This window comes from Apus apus, chromosome 4 (genome assembly GCF_020740795.1).
Source record: "Apus apus isolate bApuApu2 chromosome 4, bApuApu2.pri.cur, whole genome shotgun sequence".
Taxonomy (NCBI): Eukaryota; Metazoa; Chordata; class Aves; order Apodiformes; family Apodidae; genus Apus; species Apus apus.
The window spans coordinates 46712303-46732467 of record NC_067285.1 but is presented as its reverse complement, the minus strand read 5'-3'; the positions used below and the strand labels follow the sequence as shown (position 1 = coordinate 46732467).

General features: G+C 36.1%; 1 protein-coding gene across 1 annotated transcript; it reads right to left on the bottom strand.

Moving 5' to 3' along the window:
• Positions 1–202: 202 nt before the first annotated feature.
• MYOZ2 (myozenin 2) lies at positions 203–17250 on the bottom strand. The gene is made up of 6 exons (XM_051619433.1): positions 17089–17250; positions 16431–16534; positions 10971–11140; positions 7873–8002; positions 6012–6195; positions 203–631 (listed from the first exon to the last, which is right to left on the bottom strand). The coding sequence occupies exons 2-6, from the start codon at positions 16504–16506 to the stop codon at positions 400–402; spliced, it is 792 nt and encodes a 263-aa protein (XP_051475393.1). The 5' UTR covers positions 16507–16534; positions 17089–17250; the 3' UTR covers positions 203–399.
• Between the last annotated feature and the right edge of the window lie 2915 nt (positions 17251–20165).

Sequence of the window (20165 nt, the reverse complement as noted above, 5' to 3'; positions counted from 1 at the left end):
TGTCAGAGCTCACTGTGTGCACTGTTGTGGTACTGCTAGGCTGTTTTATTGGCATCAGCATACCTATCAAAACCCTTGTTAGGAGATTAGCTTTTTTTTTTTTTTCTTAATACACTTATTCTTAAAAGACAAGAAAATATTTTAGAAATATTGTAGTTTTTGCTGCATTAGAAAAAGAATGTATAAACACAAATAGATAATATCTGGATCACATTTGCCAAATGAGTTTATTTATATTATGTCTACAGGTGAAACTAGGTGCCAGAAAAGAGGCATTGCATCAGACATTATTACTTACACTCCAGCTGCCCTGGAAAAATTAGTCAGTAGCCTATAGTAATATTTGGACCAAAAATACATGGATGTGCAGCTTTTGTATGATGTAGAGTGCAGCTTCTCTCACAGGTCCTCTGTTTCTGGAACAGTGTTGGATTCCGAAGGCTGAATGAACACTACTGGAATATTCTCTGATGTCCATCCTTTAGGAGTCCTATTGAAGGATCTTCTGGTAGCAAGAGGGTTTGCAAGGATCATGAATCTGGGATCGTTTAGCATCAGCAGATTAAAATCTGGTACCTTGAATTTCACCAGCTTTGATGCTTTCTCAAAACCACCAAAGGGAGTGGCAACTCTGTAAATTTTAGAGAAATAAAAGTAAAATGTTATTTTAAGAACAGTTTTTATCCCAGGGCTTCAAAAAAGAGAAGCTATTTTAATTATACAGATTCAGTACAATTTCTTGTTTACATTTTCAAGCTTTTGGGAAAGTATTGTTTATCTGGCAAGTTCTCTTTAAGATCCAATTTCTTTTCCCTTAGACAAAACCTTCAGCCTTCTTCAAATTTCAAATGGACAGAAAAGCTGAGCAAAAAAGATGTTGCAAGAAAACCTTGTCACTGGTGAGTCACAGTTACTAAACTTACTTTGTTGGCTAAGCTGATAAATCTGAAAATGTAGTTCAACACTTTGTCTCTAGCAAGTAATTAATTGAGGATGTTCTCACCCCTTTTTCTCCTGTTTCCAGTTTCATGTTCCTCCCACTACACGATGTTTCAGCACTATATTGTTGTACCAGTTAGAATGCATATGGGTTGTGCTATAAACTGGGGACATTTCTGTTAAACAAAGACCCTTCAAAACAATGGAGCATTTTAAAATCCAAACTATTTCAGCAATCTGGTTTATATCATTATGCTCACACAAGTGTAACAATACAATTGAGGAGGCAGTAAGGCATCATGTGAAGAAGAAAGGAACAGCCAAAGACAACAGGCTGTAGAAAGGAGAGGAGTGGATGAGGACTTCTTACACCAGCTTTGTTCCTGAAGAAAATGTTTATGTAACTAAACCTTGAAACACTGGCTGAAGTGGGCCTCTCGTTTTCAGCCAGTGTTTTTCATGTTATTTAAATGTAAATGTTCCCTCAGGTGATAAGCCTGAGAAACTAAAAGGTAAGAGATACCAAACAGGACCTGACTGTTACATACATTTGAAAATATTTTAAAACAACAGTATTTCCAAATATCTCCCATGGTTCTTCTATATTTGTAGGTCTCTGGGCTGAAAAAAAGAAGCCCTGTCACTTTTTCCAGACTCCTTTGTATAAGCAAACGTGCCCAAACAGACTATTACATGTGCTCTGCGTTTTAATGAGGTGCATAACTTCGCTGGGATATATTCTGGCCAGTTTAGAGTGTTAGATTTTTCAGCTCCACAGGAGCACCTGATTTCTGCCAAGCTACATACACAGTGGCATACAAAAATGAATTTTTGTTGAAATGGAATTTCACTAGCCTTGTTAGTTTTTGTGTGTTTGATACAAAACAACAGATCTACTGGTACATATTTTCGGTAGCTCTGGGTATTATAACAGAAGCCCAGAGAAGTTAATACCAATAGAAATGTAAAGAGATAATTTGAAGATCTGACTAGGATTTTCAGCAAGATAACTGTAGATAAAAAAACCTAGGGAAAATTAAGTACACATGCAAAAGAACCAAATAAAATTAATTCAGAAAAACTGAATGCATGACCTAAAATAAATTGTACCACTGTGTTTTTACACAAATAATTCATGGTATTTTGGTATGAGCAGCATTTCTCAAAGGGTGTAGTGTTAATTCCAAAGGGTCAGTCCTGTAATATAAAAAAATTTCTGAAAGTTCTGTGCACGCACACTTGCTGAGGGAAGAGCACTGCTTTGGATTAAGCTCTAAAACTGTTTCTCAAATGAAGATTAGATTTTCAGCAGCAGCCGGTCCAGGCATTAAACTCTCTTGAGGTCAAAGGAAATTCTTTGTACAAAGTGCCTGTGGTATCTTTCTTGGGAAGCTGTCTTCTAGGTCACAGTGTCAAATTGGATACGGAATGCTACTGATTAAAAATAATTGCTTAGTAATTGGCACAGAGTGAATGTAGTGATCTACATCTAACAGGATAATAAAGATTGTTTTAATTGCTGCTCTAATTAAGATAGTCTCACATTGTTATAATATTTAATTCTCATCAATATGTAAATTAAACACAACAATAATAGCTGCATAAAATGCAAAACAATTCTGTAGTGTAAGAATTCCTCTTTGTAGTATTTTTTGGTTTTAAATAAATCATGTTTCTGTAGGTAACAGAAACAGGAGGGCATTCTGTGAAAATACCTTTTGTGGGGAAAAAAACCCATGTAGTTCCTACACAGTCTGGCCTCAGAGAAGCCTACATTCCTGCATGCTAGGCAGAAGCACATGATGATCAACATAAAGGAGAGTACAGTAATTGGCTAATAGATGTTATTTTCCTTTACAACAGCAGTATATTTTTGTGAGCAATAACTTGTCTGACAACATGGTGTTGTAATGTCTTGTGTGCACATCAACTGCATCACTTGAGCTCTGATTCATTGTATAGAAGCCTAAGACTCATGTAAAAAATTCCAGTAGTCATTGCACATAATAAGGGTGGAAATGCTGGTTCAGAGCCATAGGAAGTGGCACCAGGAAGTGTACAAGGTTGTTTAGTATTCACTTTGCATATTCCTAAAAAGTAGGTGCATGATTTAACAATAGCAGGCACAAACATGTTTATTTTTAGCTGGTGTTTTAGCAGGGCTTCGTGTTTTGTTTTGGTTTTGGTTTTCCCTGCAGTCTTTCTTATTGAACATTATATTGTCTCAACATAGAAGACTACTTGTGATTATCTGGTAAAGTCTGAAGAAATCCTTTTACTGTTTTGGATAAGTGCCTTCAATTACATAATTACAAAAAATATCAAAATGGGACTGTCATTCTTAGAACTTTCTACTTACTGTTAATTCTGTGCAAAAAGGAGCCGTAAGAGCAAAGAACTTGACTCTGCAAAATGCTCAGAGCTTCATGGTAGCTTAATGCAAGAGCTACTGCCAATGTCACAGAGGTATTTAGGTGTTAAGGAATTGGCAAAGCACCTGGCTTCCACTAGTCTCACATCACTTCAAGTTAGCCCCTGAAATTCCTTTGAGGGTTTGGATCTCAGCATTTTTATAATAGAGTTCAGAATCCATTAGTCAATAAAAGCAGAGCCCAATCCAGATTAACTGTATTCCTGTAGTGTTTTTGAAACAGTAGTCTTTAGGAATTGAGAAGGCTGAATAAGAATTTATTTCCAAGAGAAATCACATGTGGTTCTGTTCTGTAGCATTTTTTTGTATCTGTATCTACATGAATCTGTAGCACAGATTCATTTTCATCCAGGAGAAGGGTTTCTGAACAGTCTATTCAGAGATACTCAGAACCAAATTTGTCTGCTCACGCACTCTGTCTAGTGCTACGTGCTGTTAAATCATTACTGGCTGTCTCCTGGAAAGCCCTGCCTCAGAAGGCAAATGTGCTTGACATTTTCTGCCACTGCTTCTTGCTTCATTAGTCTGCCAGCACTGCAAGATCCTGCAGCATGAAGTGTATACTAGACTCCAACTAATACCTGTAATTCCTTAGTTCTGATTTGCTAGTATTATAAAAATTGCTTTGCTATTGGGTCCAGTCACCTCTTCACTGCTGCCAGTGGTGGGGTGGAAAAAGTCTGAGTGCTGTTTAGGGCTGAATATACATTTAAAACCATGCATGTGTGTGTCTGTTCAACACATCAGAGGTTCCTAGCTGCTAAAATTGTATTGCTTTTACAGTTTTTTGTGTAAGGAACCTGAATATAGCCTGTTAAGTTGTAAGTGCTATTTCAACAGTTACCACTGAATGCACTGGAAAGAAGCTTGACTTGTTTCCTTTGGGAATCCTGAGCGTCATGCTTACTGGTAGCCACACCCCATCCTGACTAACGATGACTGTACCAGTGTTTTGCAGGAGAACAAACATAATGGCACTTTATTAAATGATGAAGCAAGCTAAAAAGCCTTGGTTGATAGCCCTTGCTGATAAAAAAAATGGTGACATTATATTGCACTTTAATTGTTTAATACAGTGTCATTTGCTTTCTCTCCAAGAGACTGCAATTAAAGAAGTCAAGAATATGGTGGCCTAGATGCACAGAATGGCAGAAGAGAGTTGTGGTGGATTATATTTTTATGCCTTATGGTTTGAAATTACCAATTTTGCAGTCTGGATCTGAATTTATGTGCCAGGTTTTAGGTTTTTATGGCAGTTACAAGGGAGAATATTGGCCTTCACTGATATGAATGCACATCCATCCAAGAAATTTGGCCATAGTTCTGCCATGTTGTACATAGAGAAAACCCTCATAGAAAGAAATCTGAACTGTTAGTGTTCTGAAGAGGATAACTAACAGAACATGGGACCACAGAGCAGCTAAAAATCCACAAAGAAGCTAGTAAGATACCATCTCAATACACATATCCCTATTAATGGGGCCTCTGTCCACTGTCTGATCCTGTCTTTGACAGTAGAGACTTGCATGCTGGACACAGAATCTCTCTAGTAAGAGAGAGACCTGATTCTGTCCCTTTTCTATGTATATATATCTTTGGCTGCTTTTTTTTTTTTCTAATTTTTGATTCAGTTACAATATTTATAGTACATAATCTGTGCTGTTACTGTTGCAGTAACCTCTGTGACTTGCATTTGCTACTTTGTTGAGAAGAGTGTGCCATGCAGACTTAAATTTTGACATGAGGATATATACTGCTGTTAGGAAATCAGAATTAGTGTTGTTTCTGCAGTGTCAGTTTTCATGTTGCATTGTGTAATTCTTCAGTCTGTGCACTCATAGTTGAGGCCCACCTCAGCAACAGGAATACAAGTGATGTTTTGGTATTTTTCTCTAAGTCAGTATTGCCATGAGCCTTTTTCAATAGATTTCTGTCTGGCATTTTGAGGAAGGGTTTTGGTTTGGCTTAGCTCTCTGGAACTCTGGAACTTATTTAGGTAAAAATTGTTCATAACAATAAATAACAAGAGTGTGAATATACTGAAGTAAGGTTGTGTTTTAAAACTTTCAATATAGTTCCCAGCTCAGTACTGTCCATATATTTAGAAGTTCTGCTGAAAGCCTCAGTATACTAGTTACTATGTAAAAAACTTCACTCTTGATCCAGTTCTACTTTAAATGTTTTTTAAGTATGCTTGCTATGTTTTGTCTGTTAATGTCTTACGAAAGGTTATTGAAGATATAAAAAATATTAAATGCAATAAAATAAGTGATTTGCTAACAATTTTGTATGAGGGATTGGTTAAGGGATAAAGTTCATTGTACTGTATTGCCTAACAAAAGCGAACCATGCCAAACTATGCAGGTTGTATTTAAAAAAAAGAAAAAGTTATTTGCGTTATACATTTTATATATATATTTTCAACAATTCATGCTACGTTTGTGATTTTACAATTTATTTTTGGGTCCATACTTTAGCAAGAGACTAGTTACCTCCTTAGTGCTCCTTTGCCACTTGTAATCTGTATATGTGTTTGTGTTTATGCACATCTTTGCAAATACAAGTGGTTGGGTTTTTTACAGCTGGTGGGAACATTTCATTTCATAGCAATTTTTCTCTGCACTGTGACATTCAGAATTACCTGTTAAAGCTCCTGTAGTCAGGCAGTTCTGGCTTTGCTTCAGGTTTAAAAAGTTTAGGATATAAAGTTTCCAGCAGCTCTGGGTCATCCCTAATGGCTTCTATCCAGGGAGACTGATAATACTTAGGCACAGAAGTCGTGTTGAACTTTTCAGGAGGAATTTCTTTCAGTGGTCCAGAATACCCTGCAAGGCAATTAAAGCAAAAGCATTATAATAATACTTTGCAGTTTCTGCTTCCTTACCACCATCCTATGTAACTAGGAAGTAACAAATAATAATTTCACTGCTAGGTAAAATAAAAAATTGGATCAAGGCACCTGGCCAAAGCGGCACAGAAAAAGGGAAGCTGAAGGGAGTTGGCAGCCTTATAGATAACTGCTCCCAAATATTCAACCCTCTTTTGAGGCTAAGATTATATTAGTTTTATATAATTTTTTTTCTATAATTATAAGCATTTTTTTGAAACCATACTATAGCTACACAGCCCTGGGAAAGAATTAACAAAAATATTTTAAAAACAGCCTTTTGGTTAAAACTAGAGTAAATCTGTATTCTTTGGGTGACATTTTCAAAAAATCTTATGAAAAGGAGTTAGGATCAGAGGCACTGTAGTGGAGTTTTTGTCTCTGCCTTAGATATTTAAAAATGTCCTGTCTAGTTGGTTCTCTGGTCCTATTTATCATCTGAAAAATTGAAGAGTCCATTGTTTTGTCTGTGTGATGATCTGGGGATCAGGATCTGATAGGATTTTTACTAAATAAATGATTTCCATATTCAGTGTGGTTTATTCTAAAGCCAAGCACAATATGGCAGGAATAAATAGGGGACGGGAGGGAAGCCTGACCTTAGTGTATTATTTGAAGAATTAAAACCAGCAAGGGATTATCCTTTTATATTTATATAAATATGCTATTTATTTGAAAGACAAGGGAAATTACTCCTTTACTGTGGTTTGTTTTATTTATTTATTTATTTATTTATTCCCCTAGAAGAAAAGCTAGAAAATTTCTATCATGACTTAGCAATGGAAATTGCCACTGTTCACGCTGTATTTGACCAATGGATGCAGAGTCTTAGCGGTCACTAACAAGAGTAGCATTGACCTAGTTTACATAGACTGGAAAAGGTCTGTACAAAACATGCATTGAGTAATTCTGAACAAAGAATGAATTTGTAAGAACCACAGTCTGCTCATGGATAATTCATAAACAGGAAGAAGGGCTATATCACTGAATAAATTAATTAAAACAAATTAGTTTTCTCTAGTTTTTGAAGAATACAAAATAAGGCCTTCTTGTAGTTCACAGCTTTAAATAAAGGCAACAGTACCCTCACAGTTAAGGACTTAAAAAAGAGCAGTTTATACAGCCAGAGGCAAATTTCTTTTTAAGTTACTCCTCTTTAAAGGTTTCTAGCAAAACTTGCAGTGAATTTGGACTTACATTTATGGATAATTAAACTACAATGGATTACTATCAGACTGTTAAGCAGTGTGTTGCATGTTAGAAACAAAGTTTTGTCAAGAAAAATAAGCATATTAATCTGGGTGTAAATCTGGGAATCTGTTTCTCAGTGTTTCTTAAGACCAGTAAATATAGAGGCAGTTTCCCTTGTTGTTAATGTATGTTTGCAGTTTAGGGTGAAGCGGTACAAAGGGCGTATCAAACCCTTAAAAATGAACAGAAGCAACTGAAGAGCACCACTTTACATTTCTGTGGGAGATTCTGATTAGTTATCCAACTCAAATGTATTGCTCTATAGTAGTAAGTCCACTTGTTGAAGATACTGTTTTATGGAGGCCCTTCCTCTGCTGTGAAATGAGAACTAAGTATATTCAATGTCTGTAAAGTCATATATTACCTGGGGCAATGTTGTCAGGATGTGGTGGACTCCGGGGATCGGGTGTATTAGGAGGTGTCATTGGGGCATGCTGGGAAATTCCTTCAACACTGAGGCCATCCATTTTAACGCTCTGTATGGGCTCTCCACGCTGCATTAAAATAAAAATAAATATAATTGGCAGCACAGGCAAAAAACTCTGTGATTCCTGATGGAGAGTTAGAGTGATACTGATTTACAGCCAAGATCTGAGACTGAAGGTATACTATCTGAAGACATCCTGCCCTGCCGTTTGGTACCCTGTTTGCTAGATAGCACTCCCCAGGATTTTCTAGCTATTAGCCACAAAATGAAACAACTCTCTTACATTGGCTTTGTAAGAAATATGTAATAATTTTTTAGTGTTAAGAATTATACCCCAGCACAGTTTTAGATATCTGTATTACAGGTGTCTGAATGCTTTGTTGAAAGTATTGGTGGCTCGGAGGGTTGTGAGCTAGGTCAGCAGGACTCCTTATAACCATCCAGCTGAGTTGTCTGACGTTTTCCTAAATTTGGGATATTTAAATATTGATACGCAGTCTATGAAGAAAGTTCATCCTGTCTGCTGCTTACACCAATCACCCCAAAATCCACCTGTGCATGTGGGCTGTGTGATTCACATCACACAAAGAGGAGAACCGGTGACTTTGGCAGGGGGACCCATAGATTGTTTCCCTTGGATCACTAGACCCTAGGAGCTGTTATGTGGCAGGTTGAGCACCTTTGCTATCCAAGGATTCAAGAAATCTGGCAAGCTTGAGCCATTTGAGTTTCAAAGCACTGATACTTCAAAGTGTCTCTTCCCATATCAGTTGAAACTTTTGTTTGGGATTTTCTTTTCCTTTATTTGTAATAGAAATAACTTCAGTGCAGGTCACTTTCTGGAGGTTCATGATATGCTGTTATTTTCCACCCTCCTATCAGGTCATTGGTTTTAAAGAAACATCCAAAGGCTTAATCATTGTTGCAAAAATACAGAATCAGAGTCTTCTAAGAAGTCAGTATCATATTTTAGCTAGGACATACAGGCTAAAAGCAATTTAAATATAGACTGTTTTATAGTAAGAGTTTCTTAAAGTGGGAAATCAAACAAATAATACTTGTTTAAACTTGAAACAAAAAAAAAGATCAAGGCAGTATGTTTTCTAGCCATCCTGAAGTATGTTGGAAAGATTAATTTTGGCAGGCAGGATCATAAAGATGATGAAGAAAACACCAGTGGTGCCTAAACAGGCTTTTAAGGGAAGGGAGCAGAAACTAGAGAGGCATCATTTTTTCACATGTCAGAATGTTATGCTGATTGTAGAGCATGTGTATGGTATCTGTTTTTGTGGAAAGGAGTAGACTAGAAGGGAACTGATCAATCAGATTTTGTAGCAAAAGCATGGAACTGGATACAGAAATTCTGACAACATTAATGGTGTCATGCTTAGAATGTATCTGTGTAGCTTCTAATACTCTATAGAGGGAGAAATTAGGGGGACAGTTATTAGTAGATGGGCTTCTAAATAATACTGTTCTAGTAATAGTTTTGGGCGTTCAATAGATTTATTCAGATATTTTATGTGGGATTTCTTTATTTTACTAAGGCAGATCTATCAAAACTCAAACATGATCCTATTTGATCCCTGTGGAATTTAATTTCTGTTGAGTGAGTGAGCAAAGAAGTTTGAAATATCTGCACCATAAAAAAAGAAATAAACTTTTTTCTTTTATGACACTGGATATTAAGAGATACTTTTCTTCCCAAATAAAATGAATTTTTTTATGGGAAATGTGAAGGCCACATAATTACAAATATATTTATCTTTACAGTCAGCAAAGCATGGATAATTCCTTCTTCAAAAAGGAAACAAAAAATTGTAGAGGTTTCATCTGTGATACTGGAAATATTGAACTCAGCCCCATTAATAGCCTCTCTGACTGTTGTGAGATCCCTCAACATTTTGGTTAGCATGGAAAATGGTAAATTGCAAATTCCTCTTATTGTCTGCTGCCAAAGCCTCCTTATGAGATGTGACTAATCAGAAATCTTCCTTAAAGGCAACAAGTTGCATTCATTTTATTGTTTCTCAATAATTTACAAGCGTGTGTGTTTTTTCTTTGATAAAATTTAACATAAGTATGGCCTTCTGATTAATAAATTATTGGTTTCCTGTTTGTACCAAGGCAAAGTTTAGATTTTATCACATTAATACAGAACATATAGTAACTATTTTTCTTATCCCAAGTGAAGATTAAAGACTGGAGTCAAAATCATTGTATGGATTGTGTAGGGGGTAGATGTTAACACAATCATAGCACCACCTATGCAATGATTAGTTGTAAAAGCTTCAGGGAAAAGAGAATTGCTGCTCTACAAGAAATATTTCGCAGGTTAATGAGTAACAATTAACTTTTGTAGCACGTATTTCTTTACATTATCAAAGCAGCTTAAAACTATGAGGACAAATACTGCCTCTTCAGTCACGTACCTTTGTGTCAGGAGTTGGTAGGGTTGCATACGAGTAACTGAGAAGCAGAATTTAATACAGTACTAGAATCAGAGGGGCTGCTTATGTGTTATACTAGACTGAGCACAGAGTATCATGTTCATAGGTAAAAATTGTCAGTGTTGTTTTCCTTATTTTCAAAGGTTAAGCAAAAGGCGTAGATATTTTGCAAAGACCACAGGTGAGACAAACGCCAGGTACTTTTAGTTCCTGCCATGAGGCAGGATGTTGCAGGGTGTCACTAATACTTTAACCCAGGTCTGCCTTGCCTGTCAGCAGCAAGCTCCATCCTTTTTCTCCCTGTTGAGACAGGCAGGCCAGACCTCTGTTAGTGCCAGTTGTGAGAGTAATTTTGCTGCCGGGGAACCATGTTGAGACTGATGTCTTTAAGCCTTTCAGATTTTTTATTTATCTATAGAAGCTCACTAAAATATAAATGGCTTACTTTATGTTAGCCTGATTCTTGTACAGGATTTTGCTTTTATGCTTTCTGAGACTACAGATAAATCATGCACAGTATTTATCATGAGCATCAAAGGAAGCTGAAGCTAATCTCACTGTAATCAGTTATTACAAATTACTTACATTTCTTGGCTTGTTGGCTACATAATGATAATTTTCATATGTGTATTTGTCAGATCTCCGCTGACGTCTCTTGAAGAGTCTTGCACCTCTGTTGCTGAGTGTTGATAGTTCCTCAACCATGATATCTCTGGGTGTGCTGACCTTTTTCCCAAGGTCTAAGCTGGGTGAGACTGCAATACAATGGATAAATACATACCTCTGTTTTTCTTAAATGCCTGAGATTACATACCACACACCTGAAATCCAACAACATATTAAAGGCAAACTTATCTTCATACGGTGTTAGTGAAATTAATAATTCTTGCAAAACTTCGGAGCAGAGTACTGAACACCACAAACCTGTACTAAGCACCTTAAGCTACAAATTAAATTCAATTCAATTTAATGGCAAAATCAGGTTTATAATGTCCTACACTCAATCTTAATAGCAGATTGGTAAAAACTGACTTCTGCTGAAACCAGGAAGAAGATTCCATCTCACCCCAGTGTTCCCACATTAAACTTTCAGTTGGCTTTGTGAGTCCTGCATTGAATAGATGGGCAGGTAACCCCTTTTAAACATACTCACCAGTTTCTTACTGCTTATAACCATTTTATTTTAAATTGCTCTTTAGTTTTCTGCTTGCTTTTGAAATCCAGGACATGATTTGTACTTTAAGAAAAGTTTTCATTAGAAAGTCTTAAGTAGAGACTTAAAAAGTCTCTATTTAAAGTCTCTGCATTAGAAAGTCTCTCTATTAGAAAGTATTAAATAGTATTTTTAAACTATTTTTAAAGATGCTTTCAAAATAAAGCTCCAAGTGTTGAAAAAATTAAAACATAGTTCTAGGAACTGAGGTATTAGAACATTTTCTTTTTAATTCTCTAGAAGAGGAAGCTGAATTATTAGATGCAATATTACTTTTTTCACTGCTTGGGAAAAATGCCTTCTTTTTTTTAGTGACCTGCTGGGTGAATTGAAAATGAAAGGGGAAGGGGAGATCAATTGGGACTGTAAATGGAGAACTTTGAATACCAGAAACTGTATTGGTCATCTTCATGGCAATGTTCTGGAAACTGAGATACTGGTGGCAATGGGCAAGCTGTTGCTTAGTGACTGAACTCTCTCCATATGTGTTCTTAACCCACAGATACAGCTTAATTAAAAAAGTTTAAAAAAACCAACCTGTAGAATACAGTAACTTCAACACTGAGCAAGCTATTTTCTATTACATTTTTTCTGTTTAGAGGGTTGTAGAACTTGAAAAATACAACCATAATTGGATTGCATAGTAAAAACAGAATTTTAAAGAAAACATTTCTTACTGCTACTTACTTTAATAATTATAATTTTATTAATTGAAATTATTCTCCTCAGTTGTTCCTAAACTTTAGGAAAAAAAATAAGAAGGCACAGTGTGCTTTGAGGATTATATCAATGGTCTGATATGTTTCTTTGATCCACTTATTCGCAGTCACATTTTGTTTTTTCTTTAATACATTCTATTCTTCACATATTCCTATTGTCTACAGGACTTAAAATTCTGAACTTAGACATACATTTTAATGCATTAAAATGAAATCAAAGCAAACCTTGCTTCTGGACTGAGCACAGAGGAAGCCCAGTTTAAAATGAACATTGCAAATTAATTGACTGCAAAAGGTACCTAATGTTGGAGCTAATATTGCATGTGCAGAGTTTCATTTTAGATAAATGGCATGTTCAGTGTGGCAAACGTCTCTTAGTAACTTTATGTTGGAAAAACAGTGTGATTTGCTGATGTTTAGGAAAACTTAATTGAGACAGGTGTGTTAAATATTTAGCTGAAGCTATATAAACAAGAGTTTTCCATGGAGTAAATCAAACAAGTCTGTGTGCCCTGGAGTGCATCACTGTTGATCCCCTTCTGTTCATAATAATTTCAACTGAATGTTTGCAGTAGATTTAACTGGAGAGAGAGCAAGCTGACTGCATCGAGAGCCAGTGCCTGCACTTCTGCTTTAAAAATAGCATGTGCAAAGAATCCTAACACCCTCCTGTTATTTAAGAGGTAACTAGAAAACAGAGAGTTCTTAACGTGGAGGAAAATGACTCAGCGTGCCCAATCTAGCCATATCAGTGACAGATAGTGGTGAGCTTTTGGCTCTGTGGTTGAGATAAGTGCACTAGTCATTGGCCTGTAGCCTGAAATTTAGACCCGCAAGTCATATTTTGATTTTGTCATTTCTTATGATTATTCCAGGGATATGGGCTGTTGGATGGTTTTATGTTAGTAAAGAATAAGAAGTTCACCCCTCAAATCAGCCAGGTTTTAAGGTAGAAAGAGCTTTTCTTCATGGTACACAGAGTAGGTAGTATGTACATACTTAGAGTCTGGGGTGCGAAGGTGATTGCAGATCTCTGTCCAAACCACTCAGTATTCTTCTGGAACATGCTGGATGTTAACTATTTTGGGCCTTGCTGTTCCCTTACATGCTTACTATTCTTGTTAATGGAAGGCTCCAAATTACTTTGTAACCCAGAGTTGTGTCCTATTGTGTATCCAGGCAGCATCCCAAAAACCTAAGTGTTAAGTTCATTTGAATCTCTTGCCAAGTAAAATCTAATCATCTGTCTAGTTTTATTATGTGTCTATGGATTGTTTCAGTGTCAGTGCAGGAAAGGTGATGGAGAATGAGAAAAGGAGGACATTTAGAGGATGATAAAAAAACATCAGTGTCATAAATGGGCATTGTAAATTAATGCTGGAAGTTTAATTCATAGTTTAATCCTAAATCCTAGTCTTAATCTTTTAGCTTCATTTCTTAATTAGTTCCTGCCAAGTCCTTCCTGTCCTGTGCTTAAAATCATAACAGACTGTATTTAAATATGACTTAATAGTTCCTCCTGCATTCACTTCCTAAATCCCCTTAAATCCTTCAGTTTACAATCTTCTAAATACTTTAATCTGGATTATAAATTTTAATAATTAATATCAGATAGTATGTTTGTTGTAGCGTCAGAAATAAGATTTTTTAACTGCATCGTGAAAGATAGTCAATCATGTAGCTACTGAAGAATACATTTAAGAATAAGAAGTAAGTGTGACTGAAGGGTAACCTGGTGAGCTCCAAGGACTTCTTGAATCATATGCATTTACATACGTGTTTACTATTACCAAGTAGCCTTAGAAATGTTACAATTAGTCCAAGTCTGCCAGTGAAAAAACAAAAGGTTGGGAAGGTCACTAAATACACACGCAGATTTGCTACTACAGTCTCTCTTATGAGACCATAAGAAGGTTTACAGTCAGTGTCTATTCCTGCAGCATTTTATGACATGTCAAACTTCTCTAGGACAGAAAGTCATGTCCCACAAGTCAACAGGAGTTGTGGACTTTCAGTCATGACCAGTCTTGCCCAGGTAATCTTTGAGAAGCTGATAAAAACTTTGCTGATCTTGGATCTTATCAAGAACTGTCCCTGTTATTAATACCTTTTAACAAGGAATTTGAGATGCACTGTTTGCCTGAAAGCATGATAATAACGAGGCTGAAACAAAAGTGCAGCCAGTTTGTTTTCTGTGTCATTCCAAGCTACTGGAGCTTGTGTTACAGAATCTTCTGATGCCTTTTCCCTCTGTTAACACTGGGGAATTCCATAGGTCTGTCAGACTGGCTGAAATGCTACATTTAATTTTTACTAATTACCAGGTGCAGAACCTTCATTACTGATAGCAATGCAAAACCCAGAAAGACAGCAGTTCACCCTCCAGCTCTCAGGTTGTGCTTGTTGAATTGACAACTAGGAGGAAAATAAAAAATTAATAGACCTGAATTTAGTAATTGAAAAATCAGGTTTCTCCTTGATTTTTCCGTAATTGTTCAGATTTGGTCCCAAAGAACTAGCATATACTTCGATTAGAGCTTTGATTATCCTTCTGTTTTCTAACTGGTTCCATTGAGCTTGTACAGTTATAAATTTCAGACTCATCACACCCATTTAATGAAATTTCATATCTTATTTAAATGTCCCAGGCATCCAAAGAAGATGCAAAAGTAGAATGTACACTTAAGGAGTATTGCCTTCAGTAGCCTCATATCACAGTGTATCTGGTAGGTTAAGATGTCATGTCTAAGTGTATGAATCTAAACTTGACTTCTGATAATGCAGAAATAATAAAAAGGGCAGATTATATGAGGCAAATGCCAAGAGTAAGCACTGATTATCCAGTAACTCAAATAATTTCCAGGACTGTATGGTAGATTTGTTAGTATTGCTATGAATAGCAACATTTACAATGTGAAATGCCTGATTTCAAACAAACTTATGGAAGACATTTTTTTTTGCCCTGAAGAGCTCATAGGCTATTTCACGCACATATATTACTTGGGTTTACAACACACACAGAAACCAAACCAAACTAAAACAAAACCCCCCAAATCTATAGAAATACCAGAAGGAATAGGACCAGGCAATTAAACTCATAGTTTCTTTTGTAAAAACTTCTTCCCTTGTCCTACTCCTCCTGCAATCACAATGGTAAGTGAGGGAGTACAGAAACCACTCCCAAATTCTTTGGAGCAAAAACCAACAAGAAAGGTTTTGAATATTGGAATTTATTGATCAGTGTTTTAACCTTGGTGAATGATACGATTTTCATAAGATCTAAATACTAATGGAACTCCCTGTTTTTTCAGTGAGGCTTGTAGGGTGCTTATCACTTCCAAAACCTTGATCTTTATGTAGATAGTAACAAGAGCCTTCATGGGAAGGATTGAAAAGGACCTCCAACAGCATCCATCACATACCAATGAAAGCCAAGCAGATTTGTATTCCCAGCTGAGCTAATGGCTTCTTAAAGTGTCACACTAGAAACAAAATTTTAATAACCTGTTTTAGAAAACCAAACTTGCTTCTCATAAGTGTTTTCATTTTCATCAGTGCAACAACAGAAAACTAAAATTTCTTCATATGAGATTAATTGGTGGCTGTGCATTAGAAAGAATTGCCAAATGCTAGTAAAATTTGTTAGTTGCAAATATAAAGTTTGAGAGGAAGGAACAGAGATGCAAACATTTGTTTCAAAACTTTTTATCATTCGTATAATAAAGCAGAGTGAAACAGAGCAAAAAAAGAGGATCCAGATGAGCGTGTTTCTTAGGTGATAGCCTTTTAAATTGGAATGAAGTCATGTTATTAACCCCAAATAATATTCTGAAAGGCTATCCTAGCAGAATGTACATCAGCTGTTAGATGACTTCATTCCTCCACAGCAGTTGTTCATCTGAAAATAGCTTTCAAATGAAAAGAGGCAACTACAAAAGGATTAGTTACCATAGGCATCATGATACTCCCACAAGATTATTTATGGCAAAACACCCAGAGACAAAGCTGTAAGAGAGTTAAACTCTATGATTAAAAAAAAAAAATATATATATATATATATTAGGGAGGGCTAGAGGACATTGCATATACATTAAGCTGGGTTCAGCGCTATACCATTTCTGTGTATTTCATCCATAATGTCTGATGCTTGTTGTTTCCTCTCTTTGACCATGGCAGAATGTGATAACATTGTGATTTTCTGATACGATTTTTCCTTGCTGCAAAAAAACAACACATTTTTACATTGTTGAGCCAGCTTGCACAATTCAGCCCACTGCAATGTCTATTAGCCTGCTTAGAATGGCTGAATAGTGAAGTTAATTATTTCTGATTTAGAAACGCTGCACTTTTATTTGTGCAAAATGCACTGGCAGTTCTTGCTTGCAGACAGATGCTAGGATGGATTCTGATGGTTAGAAGATTTGAAGGAAGGACTTTAAGTTGGCTACATAAATTCTGTAGCAAAATCTGCATCAGTGGTCTAGGCCTTCTCACATCTAAATATTATGTTACATTATGTAATTTCATAACTGGAATTTAAATTATATCTTGGTTTAGGATTTCAGAAATGTTACATTTTGGCATTTCTTAATCTAATAAAGAATCAGAGTAACTAAATGAGATGCTTGGCATCTGTAAATAAGTGCATTTCTGACTAAGTAAAAAAATAAACATCGTTTTAATTGCAGAGTCAAGAGGTTACACAAATGTCTTTATATGACAGCTTGTAGGACACACAATGTCAAAATATTTCAGAAAACAATACACTTACCCTACTGTTTTGTTATGCAGAAAAAAAGCGATCTCAGCCCTTCAGTTGAAGCTTCAGGAGTTAGTTACGCATGGGGATGACCTGCCTGGTCCAGGATGGTTTCTAGCCTTGTACTTGGATCTGCATGGTACCTAGTACCGAGACAAACTGGGGGCAGATCCTCTTCAAAGGGATTGGCATCCAGCTGACATCAACTAGTTATATATAGAATCAAACACTCCAGCCACTCATATCTTCCTGGCGAAAGAAGAGAACAGAAAGGATTCAAGTGCACCCATGACAAAGAGAGTTTATATCCCTTTCAGAGCTTATTGGAAGACTTAATGGAATGCTCCCTTCATATTTGTTCAGATCATCTCCTCATCACCTCTGAGAATAATAATCTCTGTGTTATAACCAGGAAAGAGACATTTAAAAATAAGGTGTTAAATATATGGATGAGCAAGACTATATCAGATAAGAATGGCACGGGCTAATCCTTTAGTGAAAGATGAAACCATGCTTCAACAGTAGCTAATGGCTAAAGTCAGTGGCAGATGGCTGGTATACAAAGTCTGTTCTGGAAAAGAAATGAGGAATTTTTCAGTGTTATACATGCTAGGGAGTAATTATTGAAAAACCACATGCCTTGCAAACTGTTACTCAGAATCTCTTAATTTTCTTTGTGCATTAGGAAAAGAAATTTGCAGTAATTTGAAACTTACTAATGTTCAGTATTTCAGGATACTGTTGGATCAGTTTATCAAATAAATGTATGATATGTAGAGCACAGATAGTTCATGACAGCAGGCAACTTTGGACAGAAAGAAACAGTGGCAGAAGGAAAGATTCCCCCAACCCACCTGTCTGAATGTGGCTAGCTGAATCATGGGGCAGTAAAAACAAGATGGAGTTTTTGTATTTTTGCTTCAGATTTGGGTTTGTTACAGAAGTTTCTTTTTCTTATGGAAAATTATGGTCTTGTTTGGCTTGGAGGATTAATCAGAAAATTACTTAGATCCTAATATAACAAGAGAAGGGAATTCTGACTGTAAACAGAATCTGGAGAGTAATAATATACACCAACATGATGTGCATAGCTTTTCAAGAAGCACTCTGAGAAAGATAAAATGTATATATGATGCAATGTCCTAAAAGTCTGCCTGTCCAATCAAGAAATAGCTTTTTTTCCCCTCAAACTTCTATTCCTAGGCTAAGCTTTGCAAAACCGTTTTCTGAGATCCTACACGTCTTTGCTCAGAGGTGTTCGTTTTAATTCTCACTATCAGAATTTACCTGCTGTTGTTACTCATTGGTAATTATCTTCTAGATTTCTGCTTTGATCGGCCACTTTTCACAGTACTTGCAAATGTGGTCAAAGTCTTGGTTGAGTCTTACCTATTCAACAAGAGGCAAAGATTGTTCTCAGTGGTTCACCACTAAGCTATCATGTGGGATTGCCAGAGAGTCTGTCAAGGGTTCCTGCTACTCAGTATTTTCTCAAATAACTTCAGTGGAAAAGTGGAGAATGTCAATTAAATGCCAACCTAGGAAAACTGCAGATCATCTGTAGGAAAGAATGTAAATGTTAAATTGACTTGATGAACTGCAAGAAATAAAAAATAAAATGCAATTCATTAAACACACGTCCAAACGAAATTATGAAGTGGGCATTTCACTGATTTGACACTGAACTTGTCTTTAATGTTGAACTTTTGATCCAGGAGGAAATACCAAGAGGCATCCCAAATGGGATAGTCTCATGTTTAATCTATTCCAATTTCTATTAACTAATTTTAACATCTGAATAATGGAAATACCATCAGAATATCAGATGTTGCCTTTGGTGGCCCTAATGAAAAAATATGAATACAAGCACTGAAATATTTACAAGTTTTGCAAGTTCAACATACTTATTTGTCATTTTTGTGTACAGCTTCAAATGTTTATGGGAATATCCATGATTCAACAAAGTGCTTCTGATCAGACTTTTAAGAATGTTTTTAATAAATTTTCTGTTGTTTGTGTTGTTACTTACTGCATTGTTGAACGTCACAAGTATATTTACTCCAAAGAAAAAGCAATGATAGTAACTTAGAGATTACAAAACCTGAAAGCTTACTTACAGATATTTTTATCTGTAAATTTTATCATTTAGAGGTTGAACTTTAAAAACTTGGTATTATGATTATCTCAGAATTTAATTTGCTACTTACTAATCTGTAAAGATTTTTGCCATTAACTGAAATAGAAATAAGCATATGTCATTGCAGTTGGAGTAAAGAATTTTTAACTGTCATAGCTGCAAAACTAGAACTGATCCTTTTGAGTGCTACTGTCTTCTTTAGTGCTCAAAGAAGCTCAAGACCCCATAAAACATAGCAAATTACTAAAACATCAGTCATATATATGCATGACTAATGGAACGTCCATAATTATGACTAAAGTTTAAAGAAGTATTGTGTGACATCACAACGAAGTCAAACCTTGTATTTCAATGAGAATTATTATTTGGCAAGTGGCAAACCAGGATGACTAAGTCAGCCTGGGAACAAGGACAACATTTACCTGTCTTCCTCCTTTAGGTAATTTTTGTTTAACCAAGAAAGACTTTACCTTTTGCTGTTGTCTTTTCCAGCACCTTGTGGGATCTTTTCTACCACAGTGCTTCCTCAGAATTGCATAATTGACCAGAAAGGAGGTACAAGCTTGCAAGTGGAAAAAGCCCAAACTACACACATTCATCCACTTGTGTAATTCCTTTCTCCCTCCTTTTCTCTCCTCTCCTCTCTCTCTTTTCAGTTGTCTTCCCATAAACATGGAAGAGAGTGAGTTACTGTTGTTTTCTCTCAAACAAGACTTAAACTAGAGGCAATTTAAGTGCTGAAAAATGTCTCAGCTCTTAGCAGGCAAGGGCATCCTGAGACTGTGACTGCCATATGTGCTTAATTTTATGCCATTAGCTTAAATCAATTAACTATTCAGGGTATTAAAGTGGATATATATGTAGTTATTCACAATACGAACAAAGCCGGGAAGTTCAGGGATTAGATATCCGTTGTGAAAAAGGGGGTTTTGGTTACCGCACAATAACAAAG

Bases quoted from the DNA above. Each gene is read 5' to 3' on its own strand.
- MYOZ2 (XM_051619433.1), bottom strand. From the start codon at position 16,506: ATGTTATCACATTCTGCCATGGTCAAAGAGAGGAAACAACAAGCATCA. The intron at 11,141-16,430 runs GTATAGCGCTGA...ATTGTATTGCAG, and splicing joins GGATGAAATACACAGAAATG to TCTCACCCAGCTTAGACCTT. The intron at 8,003-10,970 runs GTAAGTAATTTG...ATTTTAATGCAG, and splicing joins TAGCCAACAAGCCAAGAAAT to CGTGGAGAGCCCATACAGAG.